Source organism: Spermophilus citellus (assembly GCF_964194105.1).
Source record: "Spermophilus citellus genome assembly, chromosome: 4".
NCBI classification, from domain to species: domain Eukaryota; kingdom Metazoa; phylum Chordata; class Mammalia; order Rodentia; family Sciuridae; genus Spermophilus; species Spermophilus citellus.
This window is the reverse complement of record NC_138185.1, coordinates 122,692,666-122,718,122: the sequence shown is the minus strand read 5'-3', so window position 1 is coordinate 122,718,122 and position 25,457 is coordinate 122,692,666. Positions and strand designations below refer to the sequence as shown.

The 25,457-nt window shown below is 43.1% G+C and overlaps 1 protein-coding gene across 2 annotated transcripts in view; it reads left to right on the top strand.

Annotated features, from left to right (window-relative positions):
• Window positions 1-2,018: 2,018 nt before the first annotated feature.
• Window positions 2,019-25,457, top strand: part of MYZAP (myocardial zonula adherens protein) — an 87,899-nt gene continuing 64,460 nt past the window's right edge. For both annotated transcript variants that reach the window (XM_081291722.1, XM_081291723.1), the window contains exons 1-2: window positions 2,019-2,206; window positions 14,552-14,638. In XM_081291722.1, the coding sequence (XP_081147848.1) occupies window positions 2,132-2,206; window positions 14,552-14,638 (162 nt within the window). In that variant the 5' untranslated portion in view covers window positions 2,019-2,131. The remainder of the gene's footprint in view (window positions 2,207-14,551; window positions 14,639-25,457) is intronic.

Sequence of the window (25,457 nt, the reverse complement as noted above, 5' to 3'; positions counted from 1 at the left end):
TTCCATTTATCCCAGGGCAAAACAACAAAGCAACACTGATCATTAGTTTATTTCCACTGAGATGACCATGCAGATGTCTCTACTCCTGGTGGTTTTCAACAGCCATATGTTGACCACTATTTATTGAAAGGCGGACCCAGCTTTCAGTCTTATAAAACTCTACCAAGTGTAGAGGGCTGTGTTGAATGAGGATGGAAAGAAACTTCTCATGAACCTTTCTTGGGAAAGTTAGGTAGATGGGAGGATGAAGGAAGGAGTATAGTCAAAAAGCAATAGATTTGGAGTTAGAAGAGTAGATGTCTAGTCTCAGCTATGCACCAAGTGACCAAATGTGTCTGGCTTTAGTTTCCTCATCTGAAAAATGGGAATGATAACAATATCTACCTGGTGGGTCACTATGAGAACTAGATGAGAAAGTAAGTAAGTATAGAGCACTTAGAACACAGGCACATCTATGGTGAGGATAATAAAGAGCAGGCTGTGTGGCTTCAGGAAAATCACTTAAATACACTGGCCACAGCTTCCTTATCTGCAAAATAAATGAGTTCTGCAAGATCATGTGAAATTCTGTTCAGTAACATTCTTTGAGCATCTTCCCTGTTGGTGCCATACTGGGCATTCAGAGAGGGTTGAGCCTGTCTCCTCCTCCAGAAGGATGGGGGGAAACATACAAATAGATGACTCTGACAGAGAATATGGTCCCAAAGAGTTGCTGGGTTCAGGAGTGTGAGTGTTCAAGGGCATGAGGTCCTGGAGAGCTTGATGGGAGGCAGAGTTTGACCTGGGCTTTGAAGAATGGGTGGAGATATCATGTCTTCTTTGATTTTGAGAGTGTTTTGCCTTTTGAATAAGACTATATAAGACTTTGGACTGGAGGACCCAGGGATCTGAATAAGACTATGCAGGGCTATACTAGTCATACTGGTACTTGTTTTGGAAAGAGGATATCAAAAAGTTCTAGTGTTCTCCATATCTTTATCATTTCCAAACTGAGCTCATCATGACCTGGCCTCAGATCCCTTTTAGCTGCATCTCTACCATTTATCCATTTCATTGTGATATTTACAGTTTTAAAAATATACTTTCCCTTTCCTCCCTTCTATCTTGAAAATGCTCCTTCTTTTGGCCTGGAGCTGGCCCCTTTCCTGTTAGGGGGCAGCAGAGTGCACAAGCAAGACACTAGGGTCAGATTGAGAGGATTCATACCCTAGCTTTGCCCTTCAGCAGCCAGTGGGGCCCCTGTTAAGATACTCAATCCATTGGTTAGTCAATGTCCTCATCTGTAAAATGAAGATACAGGATAATAGTGGTGCCTAACGCAAAGCGTGGTTGTAAAAATTAACTGACGTAATGCAAAGTACTTGTCAGCTGGTTGCACAGTAATCATTGAATAAATATGAGCAGTTGTGATGGACACTATGTCTGGCTTACTCCTACTTGCTTTCTAGCTTAGTCACTTCCTCTGGGAGGCTTTTCCTGGCTCCTAAGATTGGTTGTGTACTCTCATAGTTCCCCGTGTACCCTCTTCTACCTTAGCACCCACACCTGTCATCTCTTTATCTTTCCGGGGACCCCACCAGATTGCAAACTCCACGATGTCAGTCGATTGTGCTGACTGCTAGGATAGGCACTCAATAAATACTTAATAAATGATAGGGTGATGGTCCCAGGGATCCCCGGGTGTGGCTGGGGGTTGGGTGGGGGAAATAGCTAGGGGTGGGTGTGGGACCTATGCAATGAGTCCTGAGGTTGAAAGTGCAGGCGGAGCTCGACTCCTCAGAAGACAGAGAGTCTAGGCCTCCCAAATATCGAGGGCTCTTTACTCCCCGGGTCAGAATAAAGCGACACGGGAAAGGACAGCGCTCAACTTTGGCAGGGTCTGAGCACTAGGGAGAAAATGCAGCAGGACCTGTTGGGCAAGCTCGCTAGGGCCCCGCCCCGCGGCCTGGCCCGGCCCCTGCCCCGCCCCTGCCCCTCCCCCAGTCCAGGCCCCGCCCCCTCCGTCTCCCGCCGAGCCGAAGCTGGAGCAGCAAGTGGCCCCGGAGCCACCCCCGCGAAGGGCGCGCCCAGCACACTTATTCTGCCCCGGAGCAGCTCGGGTGCCCAGCCCAACGCCGACAACCGCTGCAGGATGCTGCGTTCCACGTCCACCGTCACCCTGCTCTCTGGCGGCAGCTCCAGAGCGCCCGGGACGCCCAGCAGGAGGGTGAGTAGCTGGGGAGGTGGCCCCGGTGGTCTCATTCCCCTGCCACTTCTGTAGGTATCTGCGTTTGAGGTAGCACGGGAGCCAGCCCTTGGCCTTGACACCCACCCTGGGCTCAACTTTCCCGTCAGTCCCAGCGCTGGTTGTGACCTTCCCACTTGACGCCCAAGGGATGCCTCACCAGCTGGAAAAGAGGTCTTGGGAGACTTTCTGGAATTCCCAGAGTTTTCCTCTCCTTCCTGTCTCTTCTGTCAAGCCAAACTTATTGGTGGCACCAGTTTAAAAAAGCAAGGGAGACATTTCTGTAGTATCTCTACTCTGAGGCCCACAAGTAAGATGGTATTTTAAACCCAAACTTTCCTTCTTCCATTGATTAGAAGTAAGTAGGTGTCACTTGTGTTCAGTGTGACAGAATAATACTGATTCTGGAGTGGGTTTAGCCAAAGTGGGTGCCTCTTTGCAAATCAGGGATTAGCAGCTGGCTGCCCAGGAGCCCAGTTGTATGGGAGGTTAGTTTATGCAAGCCACTTTTTTCTTTCTAGCTTAAATACTAACACAGTGGCAGCAGAGGTGGTCCTTGGTCAACATCCTCAGGGAGGGTTTTATTTAGAAGCCTGTTTCTCTGCAATCTTTGTTATATCCTTTCCCACCTCTGTAGATGCTCTTTGAAGAATGGCTAGGCATATGCATCTTTCACATTCTGCATTTTTTCCAAAATCAGGATCTCAGAGCAAATTGTTAGAGGTTTGGTTTGTGGCTTATTCTTTCATCATGATATTCATTGCTTATTACTTGACATCTCTTCACTGTGATTGAAACTTGCTGAATAATGTTTCCCCAAGTTTATCTGAATGAGTGCTTAAGTCCAAACTAGAAGCCACTTTGGTACCTCTGTTTGCTAGTCTTGTAGACATGCTTATCTACTTTTATATACCTCAACCAATTGGTGGTGGTTATATCACCTTATGAGTTGTCTTTCATTAGCTGTAGAAGATGTGTGTGTGTTACGATTGGGTTGGGCCAAGTGATGGGTTTTGAGTGTGTGTGTGTGTGTGTGTGTGTGTGTGTGTGTGTGTGTTTATGTTTGTGTTCATATAGGTTGACAGAACTCTAGTTGTCCAATCATTAACTTCAAGAGTCATATTAGATCCTAAGGGGTTTCCAGCCACAGGCCTGGCCTTACTTCAAGGTGGATATTTGCCATATTTCTTTGGAAATATTTGTCAATTTGGAACAAAATTTTGATTGGGAGAGAATAGAAATCACTGAAAAGATACTCCTGAGCCCAGCTGAGGTCCATTTCCCCTCCAGGGATCAGGACTGGTTGGGGTAGCTAAAATGATATTGTAGGTAGATACATAAATGTGATTAGTTTGTATACCGTATACCCAATGACATTTTCCCCAGTATTTTCTTTTGAGTATCTCTTTAGTTATAAGTGCTTTGGTATCTGGTACATTGTGAACATTTTTGAGAGTGCTTTGCCTTTTGAATAAGACTGTATAAGACTTTGGACTGGAGGTCTCAAGGATCTGAATCAGACTATGCAGGGCTATACTAGGCATCCTGGTACTTGTTTTGGAAAGAGGATATCAAAAAGTTCTAGTGTTCGCCATATCTTTATCATTTCCAACTCTGCCATTGGTTTTGCAAATTTCACAAGTGCTGTGTTTGTGTGTGTGTGTGTGTGGGGGGAACTGTGGTACAGTGCTGATCAATGGGATCCATTCTACCTATGGAGGCAGATTTTGTCATAAACTGCTATCATGAAATTATCAAAGCATTAATTGTGTAGTGTGGTGAAGTATTTTCAAAGTTCTGTGAAGCTAAAAGGCACAGTTCCTCCTGAGGCACCTGAGGGAGGCCTCTTACTGCAGGTGATGTCTGAGTTTAGTCTTGCTGTGTGAGTAGGAATTTGTAGGGCAGCTGACAATATTGGGATACTGCATGGAGGAATGGTAGCATTTGTCTAAATGGAATATTTGACTTATGGTGTACAACAATGGCATATTGGACCTGCCTTGGGACAAAAACATTTATTTTTAATTTATTTTTAGGGAAACAAAAACAGGATGTCTTGAAAATAAAATTGCAGGCTAAACAAATAATTATGAAAAGTATTTCCGAAGTTGAAAATTTTTGGTAAAGCCTATATCATTCTTTCATTTCACCCAATGGTACCTAAGTGATGGTCTTTGGCAGGAACATATTAGCCATTAAAATAAATCTTCTGTTTCATCCAAAGAGCTCATCGAGTTAGTGTCTGTGGGGAACCAGGCTATGTTGGTCCAGTCATTCCAGCCATCCGTGGTGACAGCTGACACTGAGCAGGAGTTCAGTTCTCTGAGTCAGCTGCCAGGGGCAGTGTGGGAGACCAGCCTGTCACCAGTTATCCTTTGTTCAGTGACTGCCACCTGCAATTGCACTTCCTTCCTAAGATCATCTCTCATGGGAGGCGGGGGGGGGGGGGAAGGTGGGAAGACTAATTTCTGTTAGCTGATAAGCAAAATCCTGAGAAGCATTTATGGATGCCAAACAACAGGAGTTGTGAAATTAAAAAAAAAAAAGCCTTCAAACCAGTTGTGCTCTAAAAATAGTTTTATCTATGGCAACAGCAGGGAGATAAATTGTTTGGAGAATAACCACAGCTAGAATGATGACCTTGGGGAGTGGGGGAAACATTTTTTAATATATTGACATTACTAAATGATTTTGAAAGGAATTTTGTAAATGAAAGTTAATCTTGCTGTGTGAGCCTTTGAAATGAAAGGTCAGTTGCATGGCCAGGTTGTGAGCTTGGGGTGGAAAGTACTTGTTGTTTTATGTACCCCAGTACTTTTGGCTAAGCTGTTTGGCTAGGGTGGTGTGAGATGCTAGACCTGTCAAGGGTTTTATGTGGCACTGTGTTCTGCTGATAATAAGAGACTGTTGGCTGGGTTTGCTGGTATCATGGCTCCTCAATGGCACATAAAATTCAAACCAAAACAAACCCCAACAAGGCCATAGGAGAGGATTGTTTCCTAGCCTGCCTCTGCCTTGGCAGAGGCTTCCTATGTTTAAAACCAGAATGGGCTGATAGTCTTTACTCCCTGGCTAATGCACTAGTCTCTAATGTCCCATTTCTGTTTGATAGCTCAAAATGAAGAATTCCCTTGGGTCAGATAGGTGTTACCTCACTTCTTTTTCCCAGTCCACAAAAACATCTGCCAATGTAAGCTCTGTATCCTTCTGTGGGCTCTGAGGAAGGAACACTGGATGTTGTGGAATCTCAGCAACTGGTGGAAGGAAGCTGTCTGCAGCATCCACAGGGAGAAGAGAGGTGGGTCCTGCTGTACAGAAAACATGCTGGCTTCTCACCACAGTCCTTCTGAGTCAGCTCCTGACAGACCAAGATGTGTAGTTTTGATAGATAGCATCCTTAGGGATTATCCCCAAAGCCTTAGTCACTAAAAAAATGATAGTTGTAGGTTCAGAAAAATAAAAAATAAAACCCAACCAACTTCTGTGCTTTCGTTTTTCCATCTTGCTGTGTTTAGTGTAGGATGAACAAATTTGAGATTCTCTTTTTTTTTTGGCGGGGTGGGGGGTACTAGGAATTGAATCAAGGACACTTATCACTGATCCTCCTGCCTTAACCTCCCAAGGCCCTGGGATTATTGGTGTGTGCCAGCCAGCATGCCAGGCCAGACTTGAAATTCTTAAGGAAACTTGATTTATAGAGATACCACGGTTGCTCTGTAAAGATTATGGGGGATTCTGACCTGTGTTTCTTATCTCCAAAGCACTGCAGAAGGGTTGCATGTGAGGTCCCTGTTGTTTTTATACTGTGCATCCATATCTGAGCAGGGGACCTGGAGGCTGGTGTCACTACCATGCTTCTAGTCACTTGGGAAACTCTTTCAAGTCAGTAAGCCCCAACAATTGTTATCCAATTCCATTCAAGGAGCTGTGGATCTAGGGCTGATTAGAGAAATGTATTGAAATGCTTCAACCCAAATACTTCCAGTGATTAGCCACATTATGATCTTAAAATGGCTGCAGTGCTTTTCCAACACAGAGTAGACTACTATATCAGGGTCTACCCCTTTTCCCACTTCAGATGAGTGGTATTTCCTAAGTGTCAATCACACTGCTACTGACTTTTATTCATTCTTTATGGTCAGAGTAATCTTTCAAAAATTCATAATCCAGTCACCTGATTCCTTTGCTTCAAGAATCTCCTTGGTACTACCAGGAAAAAGTTCCAACTTCTTAGTGTAGCATCTGGGCCCTCCAACCTGGCCGTTGGCTGTTTTTTTCTATACTCCCATACTTTGCCCACGTAGTCCCAGGCATTCCAGATTAATTGTCATTCTCTGAGCTTCAGTGCTGTTCCTTGCCTCTTTGTTTTTCCTCATGCTTTCCTCTGATGAGGATCATCCCCTCCAGGAAGTCTGCCCTGATTCTTCCTTCCCATGGCTTATGTACCTCACCATTGCTTATTTCCCCTGTGGTTAACTACTTGAAGACAAGTCTTAGGGACTCTTCCTCCTCAGGCCTGATGGAATAGATGCTTATATAGAGGAATCCCCAGGGTCCTAAAGAAGCCACACTTAGTGTCCAGTTGGCAAATGGAAACACAGGAAGAGAAGCCTTGGGATAAAGCCAGTCCACCTGGGCAGGAAACAGGTGACTGAGTGGATGGGAATGCTAGTCCAGGTGAGGATTTGACAGTTCTGGGAAAGCCTCCAAATATTTTAGTTGTTTCATCCTGTAGCACAGTTGGAGTTTCATTCTTTGGTTAAGTCAGTGGTTCTCAACCCTGGTTCTGTGTGGAATCACCAGGAAACTTAAGAGAGCTCTGTCCTGGCCTCACCCTAAGCCAATTCAGGGGAACCTCTGAAAGTAGAGAAGAACATTTGCATTTTTAAGGAGGTTTCCTTGAGCCTGGGATAAGACTATTTCTATAAGAATACTTCTATTTCTGTAAGAATCACTTCTCCCTGAAAGCTTTCCTGGTTTATGCTAGGGACAGTATTCTAGAAAGGTGTCCCTTGGGCTTTGTAAAATGGAGGACAAGGTGGTGGGGGCAGGGACAGGGAGTCAAAGCACTCCAAGACACACTGGTATTTTTTGTGTCTTTATCTCACCTGTGCTTTCTCTCTGGATTTTGACATTTTGGGTACATTGTGTGCCTGGTACAGAAGGAGCCAGAGAGAGTGGGGAGGAGAGGTTACTGTCCTCCTATTGATGAAATTTTCTCTGACATGGGAAAGAGGGGCTCTAGGACACCATACCACCTGGAAAAGTGTCCCAGGAAGTAGAAGGGGGAGATCCTCTACTGTTCTGTATGCCTCTGAATTAGGAATGGTTTTTTACAGTGGCCTGAAAAACCTGAATATTTCTTATCTGGCACTTTGCAGAGAAAGTTTGCCCCACCCTGAGGCAGATAATCAAGCTACAAGTTCAGGGACACAGCAGACCTGAGAGGCCTAATCTAGATGGGGCATGCTCCAGGCCCCACACAGCTTGGCCTGCAGGTGCCAAAGATTGGATAAATTGTGCTAAGCAGAGTGTGGGGTGGGTTCCCCAGCTACATCCACAGAGGCCATACCTTCTGTTGTCAGGGGAAGTTGGGCAGAGACTCAGTCAGAGTGGACCAGGCCTGAGAGAAACGCAAATGCATTTGGCTAATTTCCTTAGGGAAATCCATCTCTGTAAACTGATTAGCAAGTCCCTGTCAATTCCCTGGGTCATCTTCTCTACCCCTTCTTATTTGAGATAGATTTTTCCCCTCTTGGGTGAGCCCAGGTACCAGAGGCTGAGAGCATCATGATATGGGGATCCCCAGAATACCCCTAAGTGAGGAATTTCTGCCTCCATAAAGGGCATGAGAAGAAGATTAGCATTAAACAGGGATGAGAGGTGGGAGGGAAAGGAAGAGAGAAGGGAAATTGCATGGAAATAGAAGGAGACCCTCATTGTTATACAAAATTACATTCAAGAGGAAGTGAGGGGAAAGGGAAAAAAACAAGGGGGAGAAATGAGTTACAGTAGATGGGGTAGAGAGAGAAGATGGGAGGAGAGGGGAGGGGAGGGGGGATAGTAGAGGATAGGAAAGGCAACAGAATACAACAGACACTAGTATGGCAGTATGTAAAAAAGTGGATGTGTAACCGATGTGATTCTGCAATCTGTATACGGGGTAAAAATAGGAGTTCATAATCCACTTGAATCAAATGTATGAAATATATATGTCAAGAACTATGTAATGTTTTGAACAACTAATAAATTTTTTTAAAAAAGGGGGTGAGAAACAAGGCTCCGGGGGCCCACTGAGGTCCCTAGGTGCCTGGAGTTGTGAACAAGGGCTTGGTTGTATCTTTTCTTCTACTGGAGGCCTGGATGCTATCTGCCCCTCTCCTGCTGTCCCTCCCAGGAGAGTGGCTTGCAATTAAGTAGAAGAATCCCCAGGGAGTTTCAGGTGTAGCTAGCTTTCTTTGTTTTATTTCAACCAAAGCAAAGCAAAGCAAAATAATAATAACAAAAGCCCCCCACCCCAACAAACAAAACATTCATTGAACAAACACCCATTATGTATTGATACTTTGCTAAGTACTATAGGGGCTCAAAAAACCATTATGGTACAAAGTTTGCTTGATATCTCCCCCTACATTTTCCTTTCCTTCCATTTCATAGTGCAGGGAATGTAGGAGGTACTCAGTGACTATTGGTTTAATTATTGAAATGAACCCAGATTTGAATGTTAGTTTCTTCCTCCAAAGATTTCAGTGACTCTATTGTCTTCTAACTGGGGCCTGATTGTCAGAGTTTGGTCCCTATGTATTTGTTCATTTTTCTTTCCTATCTAGCTCAGGTTGAAGGCCCCATTATCATCTTTGGAACATGCCAACAGCTGTGTATATCTTCAGCCAGTCTGGAACACCTTGCCTGCCTGATAGTTGTCTCTCATGATGATGATGGATTCTTCAGACCTCACTGATCTGCAAAGTTCTTTTTGGCCTTCTATACCCAGTTCAAGTGTCATTTCTAGGCACTTTTGTTTCCATAATCCTACCTCCACTTAAGATTAGGGTTGTCCTCTATTCCCATGATAATCAAGAACACTTAGAGAGCCCTTAATATGTACCAGAAACTATTCTAAGCTCTTTACCCATATTAGTTAATTTAATCTTCACAACAATCTTAAAAGAGTACAATATTGTTTGTTATATTGTACAATAAGGTAACAGAAGCCCTGAAGATTAAGTATCTTTCCAGAGGTTTTATCACTGGTAGGTGTCAGAACCCAGAAGAAACTCAGGAAGTGCAGTTTAACCATGCGTTAGCCATTAAGCTTGCAGTATTAGGCAGGACAACTGTTCTTTATTACCTTGTTGAGGGTGTTTCTAGATTATAAGCTCCTTGGGCACAGCAGTTTCTTTATCAACATGGTAACATGGCACCCTTATATCTCTTAAAAAGGTATTTTACAATTAATGGGTGCTCAGTGATTGAGTAATGAAATAGGCTGTGTCCAGTTTCCTGCTTTGATGCACTGGAATGGATGTTGGTTCCAGGGATGGTTAGTCCAATAGCAGTGGTATTCAGAATAAGTAAGAAGCAATTCTCTGCATTGTTCAGAACTCAAGGGTTGAGCCAGCTGCTGTGAGAACCTCTGCCTTTCAGGTATTGCTTAGCCTGGGTCGGCTCTGGGAGTTGTGTATCTGAGTTTCAGGAAACCAGGGTGATCAGCATCATAAAATGCCCAGAGATAAGCTACAGGGCCTTGATCTTGATCAGGGGATTTTCCTGTGGGGAGATTGCTAGAGGTGAATGAGTAGAGGGAGGTGGACTGTGCCAGGTCAGCCTAGCAGGGAGGGGTTCAGGGTTCACTTTCCTTAGTGCTTCTGTTAGGAATTCAGAGTACCATCTAGACCTCTAGATTGTTATTTTTGCTGTCACTGGAACTATTCTGTGGATTTAGGGAGGATTGGTCTATCTGTCTTGGTCTCTTTGGCACATTCTCTTTCCATCTTTTTTATTATTATTATTATTATTATTATTATTATTATTATTATTATTATATTACTACTACTACTACTGTTTAAAAACTTATAATTCAAACAGTTGTTTGAACAATACAGAAACCCCATTTTTGGGGAGATAAACAGCATCAACAGTTGGCTGTGTTTCCTTAAAGATTTTTTTTCCTTTAAGTCTATACAAATCATCAGTGTATATTTATATAACAAAAATGAGGTTATTCTTAACATTTTGTTCTGCAGCTTTCTTTTTCCCTGTGACAATGTAGAAGGTGTGTATGTGATCCTGTTCCCAGCTGAGTTTAAATTGCTTCTGTACAGTCAGTGGGTCAGCATTTATTAAAGAATAGTTGTGCTCTTTAATGTTTCCATCAAAGCACCTCTATTGACAATAGTAACCTCCCCACACAGGGCCCTGGGGTGCAGCTTCAAGCACCTGCTGCAACTGCCAGGTATCTTTGAAGCCAAATGTTTTATTTTACAGGTTCGTTTTGTTTTATGCATTGTGTTTTACCCTTTGGGTTTCCACACCCCAGCATACACATGGTTCAGTGTGAGAACTCGATTCACAAAAGGTACCTGCGCACTGTGTAGGAAGTATGTTGAGGAATATCAAAGTTCTGTGGTAGCAGATGAAGAATGAGCTCAACCAGGGGGAGGGGCTATCTCACTCTTGGGTGATTGGATTCATAAAGCGCCTTCCTGAAAATTATGGCCATCAGGGATTACCCCTCTAGGGTAATCAGGCAATCAAAAGGCATCACTTACAGTGCTAATGTCCCCAACCCACTGAATAAATTGTTATTTTCATGGAAAGCAGGGTAGTGAAGCCAAATAGGTCTGTTTCATTTTGGAGAATATAGATTTCTAGGACAATGATAGTATTTAGATAATAATAAAAATATCTAACATTCATAGAGGTTTACTATATGCTAGGTCCTAGTATATCTCATTTTACCTTTGAGATATGGAGATATAACTAACTTGTCCATAGTCACAGGACTAGTTCATGTTGGAATCTGTGTGTACTTGTGTATACATGTATATGTGCAAGTACATACGTGTGTGCATGGGATGTGGTGCAGGGGGAAGTACCTCATTTCCTCTGCGGAATTATGCCATGGATTAGACCCAGCCTATCAGAGAAGATTGCTGAATATGGTGGATTTGGATTGCCACCCAGGGTGGGTTATACCTAATGTTTGTGCATGTGCCAGACTGGATTTAATGTTACCAAGTGGCCTGGAGTGAGAGGGTTACCCTTCTCCAGAGGACCCAGATTTCCATCAGTGCCTTTGCATAGTTCTCTCAGGAAAGAGAAGGAGCTGGCGGAATGGCTGTGTTTCTTTTTGACCATAGGTCTGGTAGTGTGCTCTGAAGGCTGGTTGCAAGGTTGGCCACATTAGAGCCATTGATAGCCCTGGTTGTCAGGCCATATCTCACCCTGAAGACATTGGGGGATGAAGAGAGTGAGGAGGGAAAGAGGTCTCGAAACCACATCTTACAGAACTGGGGTTGTTTAGTCCATACAGAACAGGTCTCAGGGGATAGGAGAATTATCTAGAAAGGGCAACTTTGCTGTAGTTCAAGGAAAATCCCAGGCTGGTTAGGTAGAAATTCCGCAGAACGTGTAAACTCAGCATCAGAAATTTGAAAATGCCTGGTAGAAAGATGTGACATCTTGGAGAGGTGATGGCATATGTGGAAGTACTAACTTGGGTCTCAAGCTCGGATTCTTTCACTTGCTCATGCAAAATGATTCCCACAGGCTGGGGCCCCACCTTTCAGGTACATTTCTGAATGTGGGATGCCTTCATAGGTGGGCAGGTTGGATCTGAAAGGTCTCTTGCAATCCCACCCAAATCCGGGCTTCCAGTCTGCAGGGTGTTTTGCTCAGAGGCTGCCTGTTGAGCGGTGCAGATCTGTGACCCAGCTAACCAGGTTGGGCCAAGAAAGGGTAGAGGATGCTCTCCAGGGTTTCCATGAAAATCACTACAAACCCAGTGACTTAAACAATATAAATTTTTTGTCTAACAGTCCTGGAGGCTAGAAGTCCAAAATCAGGGTGTCAGTAGGGTAGATTCCTTCTGAGGGCCATGAAGGAGTGATTTTGTCCTAGGCCTATGTCCTTGGCTTGTAGATAACCATCTTAAGTTCACAAGCCATTTTCCCTGCAAGTGTATGTACCTCCACATTTCCCATTTTGATAAGGACACTAATCATTTTGATTTAGTGTAACCCTTGATCTCATTTTTTTACTTGAGTACCATTATAAAAACCACATCTCTAAGTAGGTTTATATTCTTACCATACTAGGATTAGGACTTAATGTATGAAGTGTGGGAGACACAGTTCAAACAGTATTGGGACAAGTGGCCCTCCCATGAGTTGAGCCCATATGGCGTTTCAGGGATGTAGTAGGTGGTGAATCTGAGGGCTAAGAGCACAGATTCTGGAGACTGCCTGGGTTCAAATCTCAGCTCTGCCATTTCCAGGCCATGAGGCCCCTCAGGGACTTGATTTCCTCACTGCAAAGTAGGGCTAGTGGGAGGACCTGTTGCCATGGGGTCATGGTGAGGATCACATGAATAAGTGGAGGGAAGATGCTTACAGGTGCTTGGCATGCAGTAAGTGGAGACTGTGGTTAGCTGTTATTATAGTTAATGCCTCATTCACACTACAGATTGTGGTTGTATATTTTCTGTCCTAGTAGGCAGAGAAATGACTTTGCTCAGTGGTTTGTCCTTATCAATAGAATATTGATAGATTGCATATGTCGTAATTTCTCTCCAGGAATGGTATAATGCTTTGTTTTATTTTAAGAGAAACAGTGCAATTTAGACTTGTTTTTTTTTTTTTTTTTCAGTAATGAGGATTGAACCCAGGGCTTTGTGCATACTAAGCAAGTGATCTATCACTGAACTACAGCCCAGCCTTAGGCTTTTAAAAAATCACGTAGGAACCTTTATTCCAATGTTTCAGTGAACTCTGTTGGCAGCCTTTAATAAACTGAGAAGATGCTCAGTGATTAGGGACAAATATTCATGGTGGTATAGCCAATGAAGGAGTCAGGTGTTTTATCAACTTATAATCTTATGTTTTAGTCTCCTATGCCTTTCCATCTAATGCTCTTTCTTTAGATCTGTATTCAGCAAACATGGGCAGCTTTGGTTTTATTAGTTTTTTTTTTAATTGTAAAATACTCAAAGCATCACATTTGCTGTCTTAACCATTTCTAAGTGTATAGTCCAGTGACATTAAGTGCATTCGCAGTGTTGTATAAACATTACCACTATCCACCCACAGAATCCTTCTCATCTTCCCAAACTGAAACTCTACCCAATAAACACAACTCCCTAATTCCCCCATCACCTTAGCACCTGGAAGATACCATGCTGCTTTCTTTTTTTTGGAGGGGTTGGGGTGGGTACCGGGAATTGAACTCAGGGACACTTGACCACTGAGCCACACGTTGTGGCTCTATTTTGTATTTTATTTAGAGACAGGGTCTCACTAAGTTGCTTAGCACCTTACTTTTGCTAATGCTGCTTTGAACTCCTGATCCTCCTGCCTCAGCCTCCCTAGCTGCTGGGATTACCGGCATGCACTGCTGTGCCCGGTATCATGCTGCTTTCTTTCTCTGTGACTTTGAACACTCTGAGTACTTCACATACGTAGAATCATGCAACATTTGTCCTTTTGTAACTGACTTATTTACTTAGCATACTGTTGTAGCATGTGTCAGAATTTCCTTTCTTCCTAGGGCTGAATAATATTCCATTGTTCGTATGTACCTCATATTGTTTATCCATTTGATAAACAAAATCCTTTTGGCTCTTGTGAATAATACTACTATGAACATAGGTAAATAGACTTTAAAAAGATGTGATCAAGCATATATATCTCTGTTGTAAAATAATTAAATATATAGTTGGTTAGAAAGCACCCTCCTACCCTGGTCACCTGAAATCTTCTAATTTAGAGAGAACCACTGTGTGTATTTTGTCTTCTCTTCCTCTAGCTGCATGTTGGCCTATACTTATGAACTGAGATCTTTTTATACATATTGTTATGGAACCTGAGCTGTTTAAAAATGTTTGAAATTTCCGAAGACAATCAGTGGTTTCCTTGTTTTGAGCAGCAGGCTGGTGTGTGCCTGTGCCGGGCCAGACAGAGGCTGGCCTTCCCCTCTCAGCCTTCTGTGTGATTGGTACAGCAGCCCCCATTGCCAAGTGGAAACAGGCTGTGAGAAGCCCAAGGTCACCTTGCTCTTTCTGCCTCAAACGCTGGTCCCTAACTTGCCTCTCCTCTCCACCTCTTCCAGGCAAATGTCTGCAGACTGCGGTTAACTGTGCCACCCGAAAGTCCAGTTTCAGAGCAAACTGAAAAGAAGATTGAGAGAAGAGAGCAGGTGAGCCATCTTTGAGGCCAATCTTCAACAGTCCTGGACTTGTTCTGTTTAACCCACTCTCCTCCCGTCCCCAGGCAGTTCTCAGAGCTGTGCATCTGCTACTCTGCTGATATAAAGCCCCCCTTGACCTGCCCGCCTGCCTCCCAGAAGCCAGCCTGCTCTCCCTGGTGGCTCTGCCAGTGTTCTGCTCCTGCTCTGCCCCTGCTCTTATTTCTTGGCGAACACTGTGGCCCTGTGTTGCCTTGGAACTATAGGGACACTGGCCTTAGTGACAGGTGCTGTGGCAGGGAACATGGTTTTTTCCTGAAACAGCCCAGTGCGGTTCAGTCAAAGGGTCCTTTGTGAGCTGCTGCCCAGCCAGAGACTTTCTCAGGAGCTGGGAGTAGCTATCTGGGAACCCAGTTCAGGCTCAGGCATGGAGGAAAAGCCCAGCAGGCTGCTCTGGTGGCAGAAGGGACACCTTGACTAGATGCAGGAGGAGTCCTGCTCTAAATGGTAAACACTCATGTGCCAGCAACTCCTGTGCTAAGTGCTGGGACTGTGAAGATAAGTGTGACCTTGTCTTTGCCTTAGAGGAACTCACAGTTTCTCAGGTGAAACAGACATAAATAAACAATGATGTGATATTTCAAGTATTCAGATCCAGCAACATAGAAAGGGCTTTGGGAACACAGAGAAGGGAATAATTGAATACTTGGCAGGGACATTGAAGTGCAGGCTTAAAGACTAAATGAGAGGTTGTATTTACCTTAGCCAGTGTTCCTGGCTATTATAGTTCTCATATGAGATTTCCAAAAGTTCCTGTGTTGATGTAGGAGGTGAAATGATTAGAGTATAAGTGTTTAGTAATGTAATCAGGGATTATCTCATTTGATAGATTCATAATTATATTTATTATTATACTGGGTAGTAATTGTAGTTAGGTGAGGTGTGGCTTGAAGAGGTGGGTCATTGGGAGCACCCTATTGGGAATTATATCTTGCCCCCAGCTCCTCCCTCTGTCTCTGCTTTCCAGCCACCAGGAGGTGAGCAGCTCTCCTCTGCTGCCACCCTTCCTCCATGGTGTTCTGACAAAATTTTGAAATCTGAAATGCTCTGAAACCACGAGCCCAAAGTAAACTTTTCCTCCTTTATGTTGGTCTTGTCAGGTATTTTGGTTGCAGCAACCAAAAGGCTGTCTAACACATTGGCCAAGCTATTTTACTCATTCACAAGCAATTATGGGGCCCCTATTGAATTCCAGGCACTATTTATTCTATGCATTAGGAGTATAGTAGTAGACAGCAAAATAGACAAAAAAATATGTGTCATCCACAGAACTTATATACTAGTGAGACAAGAATGAAAATAAATAAATATATATAAGATATAGAGTTTATAAACTCTACATATATCTTATAGAGTTTAAGAAATCGCGAGTGCTAATGAAGACAAATAAAACAAAAGGAGGGGATAAAAGTGCCAGAGATTAGGTAGTCCTTGTGCATGTTTCATATAAATATAACAAAACAAAAATGATGTAAGTTTCCAAAATGGAATCATGAGATAGAAGCATCTTGAAGTACAAGCCTTGCTTTGGCATTAACCAATAATGTAGTAAACAATAGAAAATGAAGCTTCTCATTGATTGGTGAGTAGTTTGGTTAATAATGTCCTTAAGTTTACTGGAGGTCCCCATATCCCCTTCCCTCCTCTGACATCCCTCTCCTCCCACTTCCTATGAAGGACAAAGTGCTTCCCATGCCAGTGCAGATGACGAAGGACTGGGAAAGGAAGTGGAGAGGAAAGAAAAGGTAGAGAAAAGTGAGAGAATATAAACTTGCTGATGTGCTCACAAAGAAGGGTCCCATTAGAAAGATCTAGAAAAATGGCTTCTCCAGGGAGAAGCAGGGAAAGGGCAAGGTGGGCCTGGGGCACCCAGTTAGAAAGCAGGGTAGCACTCAGAGATGAGTGAAGTCCTGGAAAAGGATGTAGGAGCTCACTTGAAAGGGCCCTGTCTGATCAAATGGTAACAGATGGAGCATCACAAAGAATAATGACAGTACAGGTGGAATAGGTCTGATCTGAAAACCTGCACTTCCAAATGCTCCAAAATCTAGAACTTTTGGAACACTAACATGACAATCAAAATGCTTTGGATTTTGGAGCATTTCAGATTTCAAAATTTTGGAGTAGGGATGCTCAGCTGGTAAAGTCTTTGCAAATATCCCCAAATTCAAAAACTCCAAAATCTGAAACACTTTTGGTCCCAAGCATTTTGGATAAGGGTTATAACACATTGAATAGATATAGTTTATAATGTATCAAAATATATAGGTACATTTTGATAATTAGAAAGAGAGAGTGTTGAGGAGAGGAAAGGGGCCTTTTTATAGAATGCTAGCTAATTAATTTAGGAAAATCTCCATTTTGTAACCGGCAGAGATGTTCATAAGTGGATGCAAAAACTAGTTGATGAAAGATAATTGTGGAATAGGATATTCATGTGGTCTAAAAATGTTACCTTGAAAGATGACTTACTGATTCTACAGGGTCAGCGTACCTTACAGTGGAGCAACTGGGCAGTCAGCATTTCAACTGAGTGATCTAATAGGAGACAGGCCAGGTTATGTGCTTTCTGAGGAAGTACACTATTACCTGTGTACTAGTCTTGCCAAACTTGTCTAACTGAATTAAAACAAGGAAGCAAAATCCCAAATGTGAAACAGTTTACAAAACAAGTGGTTTGTGCCTCTCCATAGATTCAATGATATTTTTTAAAAGATGAGACTTGGTAGTAGATAAGAGAGACTTGAAAGACCTAACGTGAAATGTAATTTGTGAACCTTGATTAGATCTTGGATAAAAAAATTTATAAAAGACATATTGAGATAACTTAAATAATTTTTAATATAAATAATATCTAATATATTAGCTATCATTGAGTAAATGGTCATTTTCTTATTTGTGATAATGGTACTATGGTTATGTTGTTGAAGAATTCATTAAGCTTCTCTGAAAGTTCTTTGAACATTTACCATAAAAAACAGTTTTGGGTCACAAGGGAGGTTGGGGAGGGGAATAATAGAAATCCACTGGATTAGATAAAGGGAAACAAAGGGAAGGGATGGGGAGGGGAATAGGAAAGAATAGAATTAATTGGTCATAACTTTCCTAGCCTTGTATTTGTATTCACAGCCAGGGTAACTCCACATCATGTACAACCACAAGAGTGGGATCCTAAATAGAATAAGTTATACTCTATGTATGTATAATTTGCCAAACTACACTCTCTGTCATGTATAACTGAGAAGAACAAAAAAAAAATTTTGGGATCAAAAAACTTATAACCACAAAGAGAGTGGGAAGGGTCAGCTTGGCTACTGGTGCCTTGAGATGACCAGGATTGGATGAGGCCTTCTGCCTCCACACTGCTCTTCTCCCTGTATGTCCCTTTTATAGCTGATGGTTTCAGGCACAATGACTGCTTAGAATACTTTTAAAAATTTTGTTTTAATCACTTATACTTGACAGTAGAATAAATTTATGCACTTTGATGTATCATACATAGATGGGATATAATTTCTCATTTTTCTGAGTGTACATGATATAGAATCATATTGGTCATGCAGTCACATATATACATACAGTAATAATGTCTGTTTTGTTCTATCCTTCCTATCCCCACATCCCCTCCTCTCCCATTCCCTCCCCTCCCCTTCCCTCCCTTCATTTCCTTCTATCTAATCTAAGGTAATGCTATTCTTCTCTAGTGGCCCCTGCCTTATTGTGAATTACCATCCACATATTAGAGAAAACATTTGGCTTTTGGTTTTTTTGGGACTGGCTTATTTTTTTTAAATATTTATTTTTTAGGTATAGATGAACACAACACAATGCCTTTATTTTTATGTGGTGCTGAGGATCGAACCCGGGTCTCGCCTGTGCTAGGCGAGCACTCTACCACTGAGACACAATCCCAGCCCCGGGACTGGCTTATTTTGCTTAGCATGATATTCTCCAACTCCATCTATTTACTGGCAAATGCCATAATTTTATTCTTCTTTAAAGCTGAGTAATATTCCATTGAATATATATACATTTTCTTTATCTATTCATCTATTGAAGGACACCTAGCATGGTTCCATAGTTTAATATTATGAATTGAGCTTCTATCAGCATTAATATGGCTGCATTACTGTAGTATGCTAATTTTAAATCCTTTGGGTATAAACCGAGGAGTGGATAGCTGGGTCAAATGATGGTTCCATTCCCAGTTTTTGAGGAATCTCCATATTGTTGTCTGTACTTTGATGATTGCCATTCTGACAGGAGTGAGATGAAATCTTAATGTAGTTTTGATTTGCATTTCTCTAATTTGTAGAGATGTTGAACACTTTTTCATATATTTGTTGATTGATTGTATTACTTCTTCTGTGAAGTATCTGTTTAGTTCCTTAGGCCATTTATTGATTGGGTTATTTGTATTTTGGGGGGGGTGTTACGTTTTTTAAATTCTTTATATACCCTAGAGATTAATGCTTTATTGGAGGTTCAAGTGATAAAGATTTTCTCCCAATCTGGAGGCTCTGTTCTCACATTATTGGTTGTTTCCTTTGCTGAAAAGAAGCTTTTTAATTTGAATCCATCTAATTTATTGATTCTTGATTTTACTTCTTGCACTTTAGGAGTCTTGTTAAGGAATTCAGATCCTAGGCCGACATGGTGAAGATTTGAGCCTACTTTTTTTTTTTTTTTCTATTAGGCTTAGGGTTTCTGTCCTAGTGCCTAGGTCTTTGATTCACTTTGAGTTGATTTTGTTCAGGGTGAGAGATAGAGGTTTAATTTCATTTTGCTACATATGGATTTCCAGTTTTCCCAGCACCATTTGTTGAATAGGCTATTTTTTTTCCTCCAGTGAATATTTATGGCACATTTGTCTAGTATGACATAACCATATTTATATGGGTTTAAATGAGAGGCCCAAGTGGGCCGAGTGACAGGATAAGGGCCTTGGTGGCTACGCCTGTATGCGTGGTAAAAGAGTTGAGAATTTGGTCTGTTGTCTTTGGACCCAAGCTGCATGCCTGGGGAGATGTTCATAAAGGGTTTCTGAGTGCTGAAACTGGGGTGGTAGATGTCCTGGAGGGGCTGTCACTACTGAAGACAAATCAGGTGATCCCAAGGAAGGAGGCATGTGTTTAGCCATGTCAAGTGGTATTTTTAATCGGGTTGTGTACCCATTTGCTTATTTGTCTTGAGTAATGCTTTTTAAATTTGTTAAAGCAGTAGACTTTTTTAAAAAATAAATATGTTATATATTGAACCCTCATATATAAACCAGGCAAAAGTGGCTTTGGTGGGGGTCAGAGTCCTCCTAGTCTCCCTTCCTCTTCCGTTCCCAGATCCTACTGTGGGTGCTTAGGAGCTCCAAGGTGCAGAGGAGCTCAGGACAGAAATCACTGGGGCAGTATATGCACCACGATGCCTCTTATACTAGGGAGACCGGGTGTGCAGTCTGAGTACCTGTCACACACTGGTGACTCATTGTAGAAGAACTGGGATAGAGAGGAGGAGGGTGGGGCTGGAGGTTTCTCTAGGACTGAAGTCCTTGGGTGGTGGCAGCACCTGAAGGTTCTGTTGGGGCTGTTCTGAGTGGTTTCATCATCATGTGCTGGACAGGTTCCTGAGCTTGAATCACTGAGAGCCAGAGTCCACGCACCCACAAGGGTACTTTGGAGGGGCCACTTCTTCTGATGTGGTTCTAATATGACTGCCCCTCCCTGGAACCCACAAAATTGCAAAGTACCCAAAACCCTGGATGACCCTCCCTGATCAGATAACTTGGTTCCTTTGAAAGGGGAACTGTGGTTGTCAAAGGCCAGGAGATTGGTGCTACCTTGGATATGGAAGTGGGAAGAGGTCAGTAGCCTGATTGACTCCTAATAACCTAAAGTTTCACAAAGGATTTCCAGTGCCTGTTAGAGCTACAGCTGGCTGAGGGTGGGCTGAGCTTTATTCTTCAACACCATCCTGGAAAACACTTAGTGTATTTAGAGTAACTGGGATGCCATGGGGTGGTTGGTCAGGCATAGATGCCACTGCCTGCTGGGTATTCTTCTGTCCCTGTTCTCCAGTCATGGGAAGAGGAATTACTCAAAATGCAGGTGTGTTGCAGATGGTACATTTTGCCCAGCTGTGTGAAGGTGTGTTCGGAGCCTGCTGGAGGCAATTACAACAGAGTCAGTGCCTTTTTATGGATTTGTGGGATCATGAGATATACTGGAAGGATTCCTATCCCTAAGGCAGATGCCTGGCTGCCTGCTCCTTTCAGTCCTTCTCTTCAGAGACTTCAACTGCTGGAGCCTGCTTTCTGCTGGTCACAGGTGCACACCCACACACAGAGCTTCCTTATCTTCAGAGCAGGAGTGACAACACCTGGCTCCACAGTCAATGAGTTAATACAAGCAAAGTAGCCACCACAGTGACTGGCTTGTAAGGTGGATTGGAGAGGCAGTGATGACATGTCAGATCTCTTCCCTTGAAGGCCAAACCCAGTGGCCTTGGCCTTTGCTGTCCTCCTTGTTACCCCCCTGGAGTCATCCTCCCACCCCCTCACCCCCATGCTGCTTCCCTGCCTCTCCTCCTTCCTTGGGGGCCATGTGGCTCATGCCTTCTACCTTCTTTTTGATGTCATTCCATCCTATTCCGTGAATCTGAGCATCCCTCCATCCATATGCCTCCTCTTTCTGCATGCACCTAACCTCCCAGCATAGTTTGGAGCTGGCTTCTCTTGGAAAGATGCCTACCCCACATACCAGCTCTGCAGCCTGGGCCCTGTCCTAGTGTGTGGCCATGCTTGTTTTGATGATTCCTTCCTTCCTTCCTTCCTTCCTTCCTTCCTTCCTTCCTTCCTTCCTTCCTTCCTTCCTTCCTTTCTTTCTTTCTTTCTTTTTTACAAAATGCCAGTGTTTTATTGGTATATTGCTATTATTTCAGTATTAAATATATTTCATTTTATATGAACAGATTCCCAGAAGGTTCTAGGCAGAATATTCAACAGGGTATAGGTGGACACATTAGAAGACATCTGGTCGTTTTTCTCTGCTGTTAAAGAACTTCCCAAGCAACTGGAATCTCCTTCTTCCTCTGAACCTCTGATGATCCCTGCCCGTGTCTGCAGTCTCTTCCCAGCCAGCTCTCACTTTACCCAAGACTCCCCTGTCCTTCAAGAATCAACTTCCCCACAGAGACCTTCCCCTTGCTTCAGTGACTATCCCTCCATCAAACTCCAGCCTTCAGGCTGCCCCCCTCGCATGGCACATAGCCATCTGCTGCTCAGAACTCCACATATCTACAGATTTGTATTTCTGAAATATTTGTATATGACATTCACTTGTTTATAGACACATGCAGAGCGATGAGCAGTATCTTTTTATTCTTTCTCCCCAGAACCTAGCTCCCTTTCTCGCTCCAAGTAGGAGCCCAATGAATGACTGTTGATTGTGTTGAATGAATTTTGTGGTAATATCCTAGGGCTGCCAAAACAAAGCATTTCAAACTGTAGGACTTGAACAGTAGAAGTTTATTTCCTCATGATTCTGGACACTAGAAATCTGGGATCAAGGTGTTGGCAGGTCTGTACTCTGGCGGCTCAAGAAAAGAGTCTTTCTTTGCCTCCTGTAGCTTCTGGTGCCTTCTGCAGTCCTTGGCTTGTGGCTGCATCACTGTACTCTTCATGTGGCACATGGAGTTCTCCCTGTGCACACATCTGTCCCTGTGTGTAAAATTTGCCCTTTTAGTAATGATAGCAGTAAAAATGGGTTAGGACCCACTGTAAGGACTCACTTGACTCTGTCTCCTGTTTTTTTTTTTTTTTTTTTTTTTTTGCACTGGGAATTGAACCCAGAGCCTTGAGCATATGAGGCAAGCACTCTACCAACTGAGCTATATCCCCAGCCGGACCCTGTTTCCAAATAAAGTCAAATTTTGAGGGCATTGAGGCCTAGAACATCAACTTTTCTCTTTTGAGGACTCTGTTCAACCTCTAACAAATTTCTTTGTATGATACAATTACCTTAAATTGTATGAACAGCTTAGATGAATTAGCTGTGGGCTCTTAATTGTATATTAAGAATCACTGGTCACTTTGTTCCGGCTTGCTCAAGATGGCAGCTCCCACGGCAGCAGAGTGAAAGTTGTCGTGGGCAGTCGCTGTCCGGAGGTGCTAGAATCAGAACAGAGGAACCTGGTGCCATGTTGCGACTGATTGTGAAGAACCTCCCAAATGGGGAATTAAAACTCCTGGCTACTGATGATACCTCCAGTCGAGACCTATGCCGAATGGACTGACATCATCATGGATCTGTGATGGCAAGGAACCTTCCTTGATCTGGTTCTTGAAGTTATACCAGTCCTCTCTGCCCTCCTGGGGGGGGGGGGCTCCTTACTTCCCTCCTCTCTGATTCTCCCACACTACCCCATCTCAGCAGGAAACAGCCAGAATGAGTCAATGCCCACTCTCATTTAATAACAAAGAGGGGGAAATGTTGGGAGTTGCCCTGGCTCCAAAGAACTTCCCCATCCCCTAAGAAGAGCTGTCCAATAGTAAGCCCTGCTGGCTCACATGATCCTTACCCACCAATCAGACTAGCCCTGCTGGCTCACATAATCCTTACCCATCAATTAGAAAGCACCCCTTCAACCTTTTAAACTGTCATATCTGTCTAACCACCCCCGGCTCTATAAATATGCAGAGCTGTTCCTCAATAAACAGGCATTTTCTTCAAAAAAAAAATCATTGGTAATGTGGGAGAAGGGATGCTAATTAGTTTGCAAGTACAAATTTCATGTTGAAAAAGTGATAAATATGGAATTATTTATAAAATTGTTGAACAATAGAATTAAAATGGATAGTAGATAATTTGAAGCTATAAAATCTATAATTTTCTAAGAAATTTGAGAATGTCTGTTTCCACATTACTATCCAGATCCATTGGCACGGTGTTTCCATGTTTGTACAGGTATCCCCATTCCCCCGACCCTGCCCTCACACACACACACACACACACACACACACACACACACACACAAATAAATAAGAGACAGAACCTATGCCAACACAGATGTGTTGAATCAGGATCTAATGCATAGCTGAATTTCAGGGAATCTTATTTGAACTGATTGTGTACTTGTCATGAAGGCTTTTGCAAATTGATAGAATAGCTTGAAGCAGACAATATTTTAAATAGTTATTAATATCCAGCATTTAAGTGTCCTTCAGTGACCTGATGTTTTTAAAGAAGCCCTTTCCAGACCTTTGAAAACCGAATGAGGGAGAGCAGATGTGTGCATATGGACATAGAGTGGGGAATTTTGTAGCCAGTAAAATGTTTCACAGGAAGAAACCTTGGCTATCAGGTTTTAGAGTCCCTTTCCTTTAAAAGCCCTGGATGAATAAGCTCTCTGGTTCTTATCCTTGGCGTGACTGTTTATACAACATCCAGACTGTTGCCAGGTGAGGGAGTGTGCTGCCATGATTCAGGGCTGCAGATGGGGCTGGGGCTGCCCTCTGTGACAGTGTGCAGGGACTCTGGTGCCTCTCAGCGATAACAACCCTGGAGGATGGGACAAGGCCTGGGCTTCTAGTCCTGGTTTCCTCACCACCACTGCAGAGCTCTGGCAGGTCATGCCATCTCTAGGGGCCTCAGTTTCCTCTGCGAGCAAATGGAAATATTAGCTGAGACTCATTGTTTTTTTTTTTTTTTAAGGAAGGGAAGAGATTTTCTTTTTTTTTTTTTAAGAGAGAGAGAGAGAGAGAGAGAGAGAGAGAGAATTTATTAACATTTTTTATTTTTTAGTTCTCGGCGGACACAACATCTTTGTATGTGGTACTGAGGATCGAACCCGGGCCGCACGCATGCCAGGCAAGCGCGCCACCACTTGAGCCACATCCCCAGCCCCTCATTGTTTTTCCAAATTATTTTAGCTGTGGAACTCTTTCTTCAAATAATATGTTTGTAAAGCCATAATGCATCCCACTAGTGCAGGGGCTTGATTTCAAATCAGATCAGGGCTATGTTGGCTGCCCCCAGTGGCCCCCACCCCCATTCAGCCTTCCACCCACACTCCCATGAACATTGAAAAGGAACTGGGAATATTGTGTGTAAACTGACTCGACTACACAACTCTTTTTCAATTTTTCTGAAGTTCAGAGAAGTAACTAATGTTGCACAGAGCCACCCAGCTGGTACAGAGTGAATTTGCGATCCTAAGGCAGGTCTGTAACTCTGCCATGTAGCCCTGGGAACATCAACTTGCATACTCTGTCTTATCAGGCTAAAGCTGCTTAGGAGATATATTTACATTTTATCAGTCAGGGTTACCTAAGGCATGTCCTATATACCCTTAGGTTCCAGAAAAGCAGTTCCTGATTTTTTTTCCCCCCAGATATTCTTTCCTTTTACTCTGGGGCTGTTGATTAGAGAGTGGTCTCTATTTAATCTGTGAGACTGTCAGAAAATTAAAAAAATAATAATAACTTTTCTCATAAGTCAAAGGCTTCCATTTCTCTGGGGATGCAGAGCTGGCAGCCTTCTCTTCCCTATTCTTGTCCAGGCTGTGGAAGGGCCTTTGGGCTCAGCTGTTAACGTTCATTTTTGTTATAAGAAGGCAAAACAATGTCAAATATGAGTAATGACCTGGGATGAAAAATTTGCTAAGATGGACACACAGGTCAGACTGGCCAGTGCAGATTCCTGAAAGTACCAGCTCTGCTTACAAGATGGATAGGTTGCCCTCTGCCCCAGCACTCGGCACCCCAGGGCACCCACTATCCTCT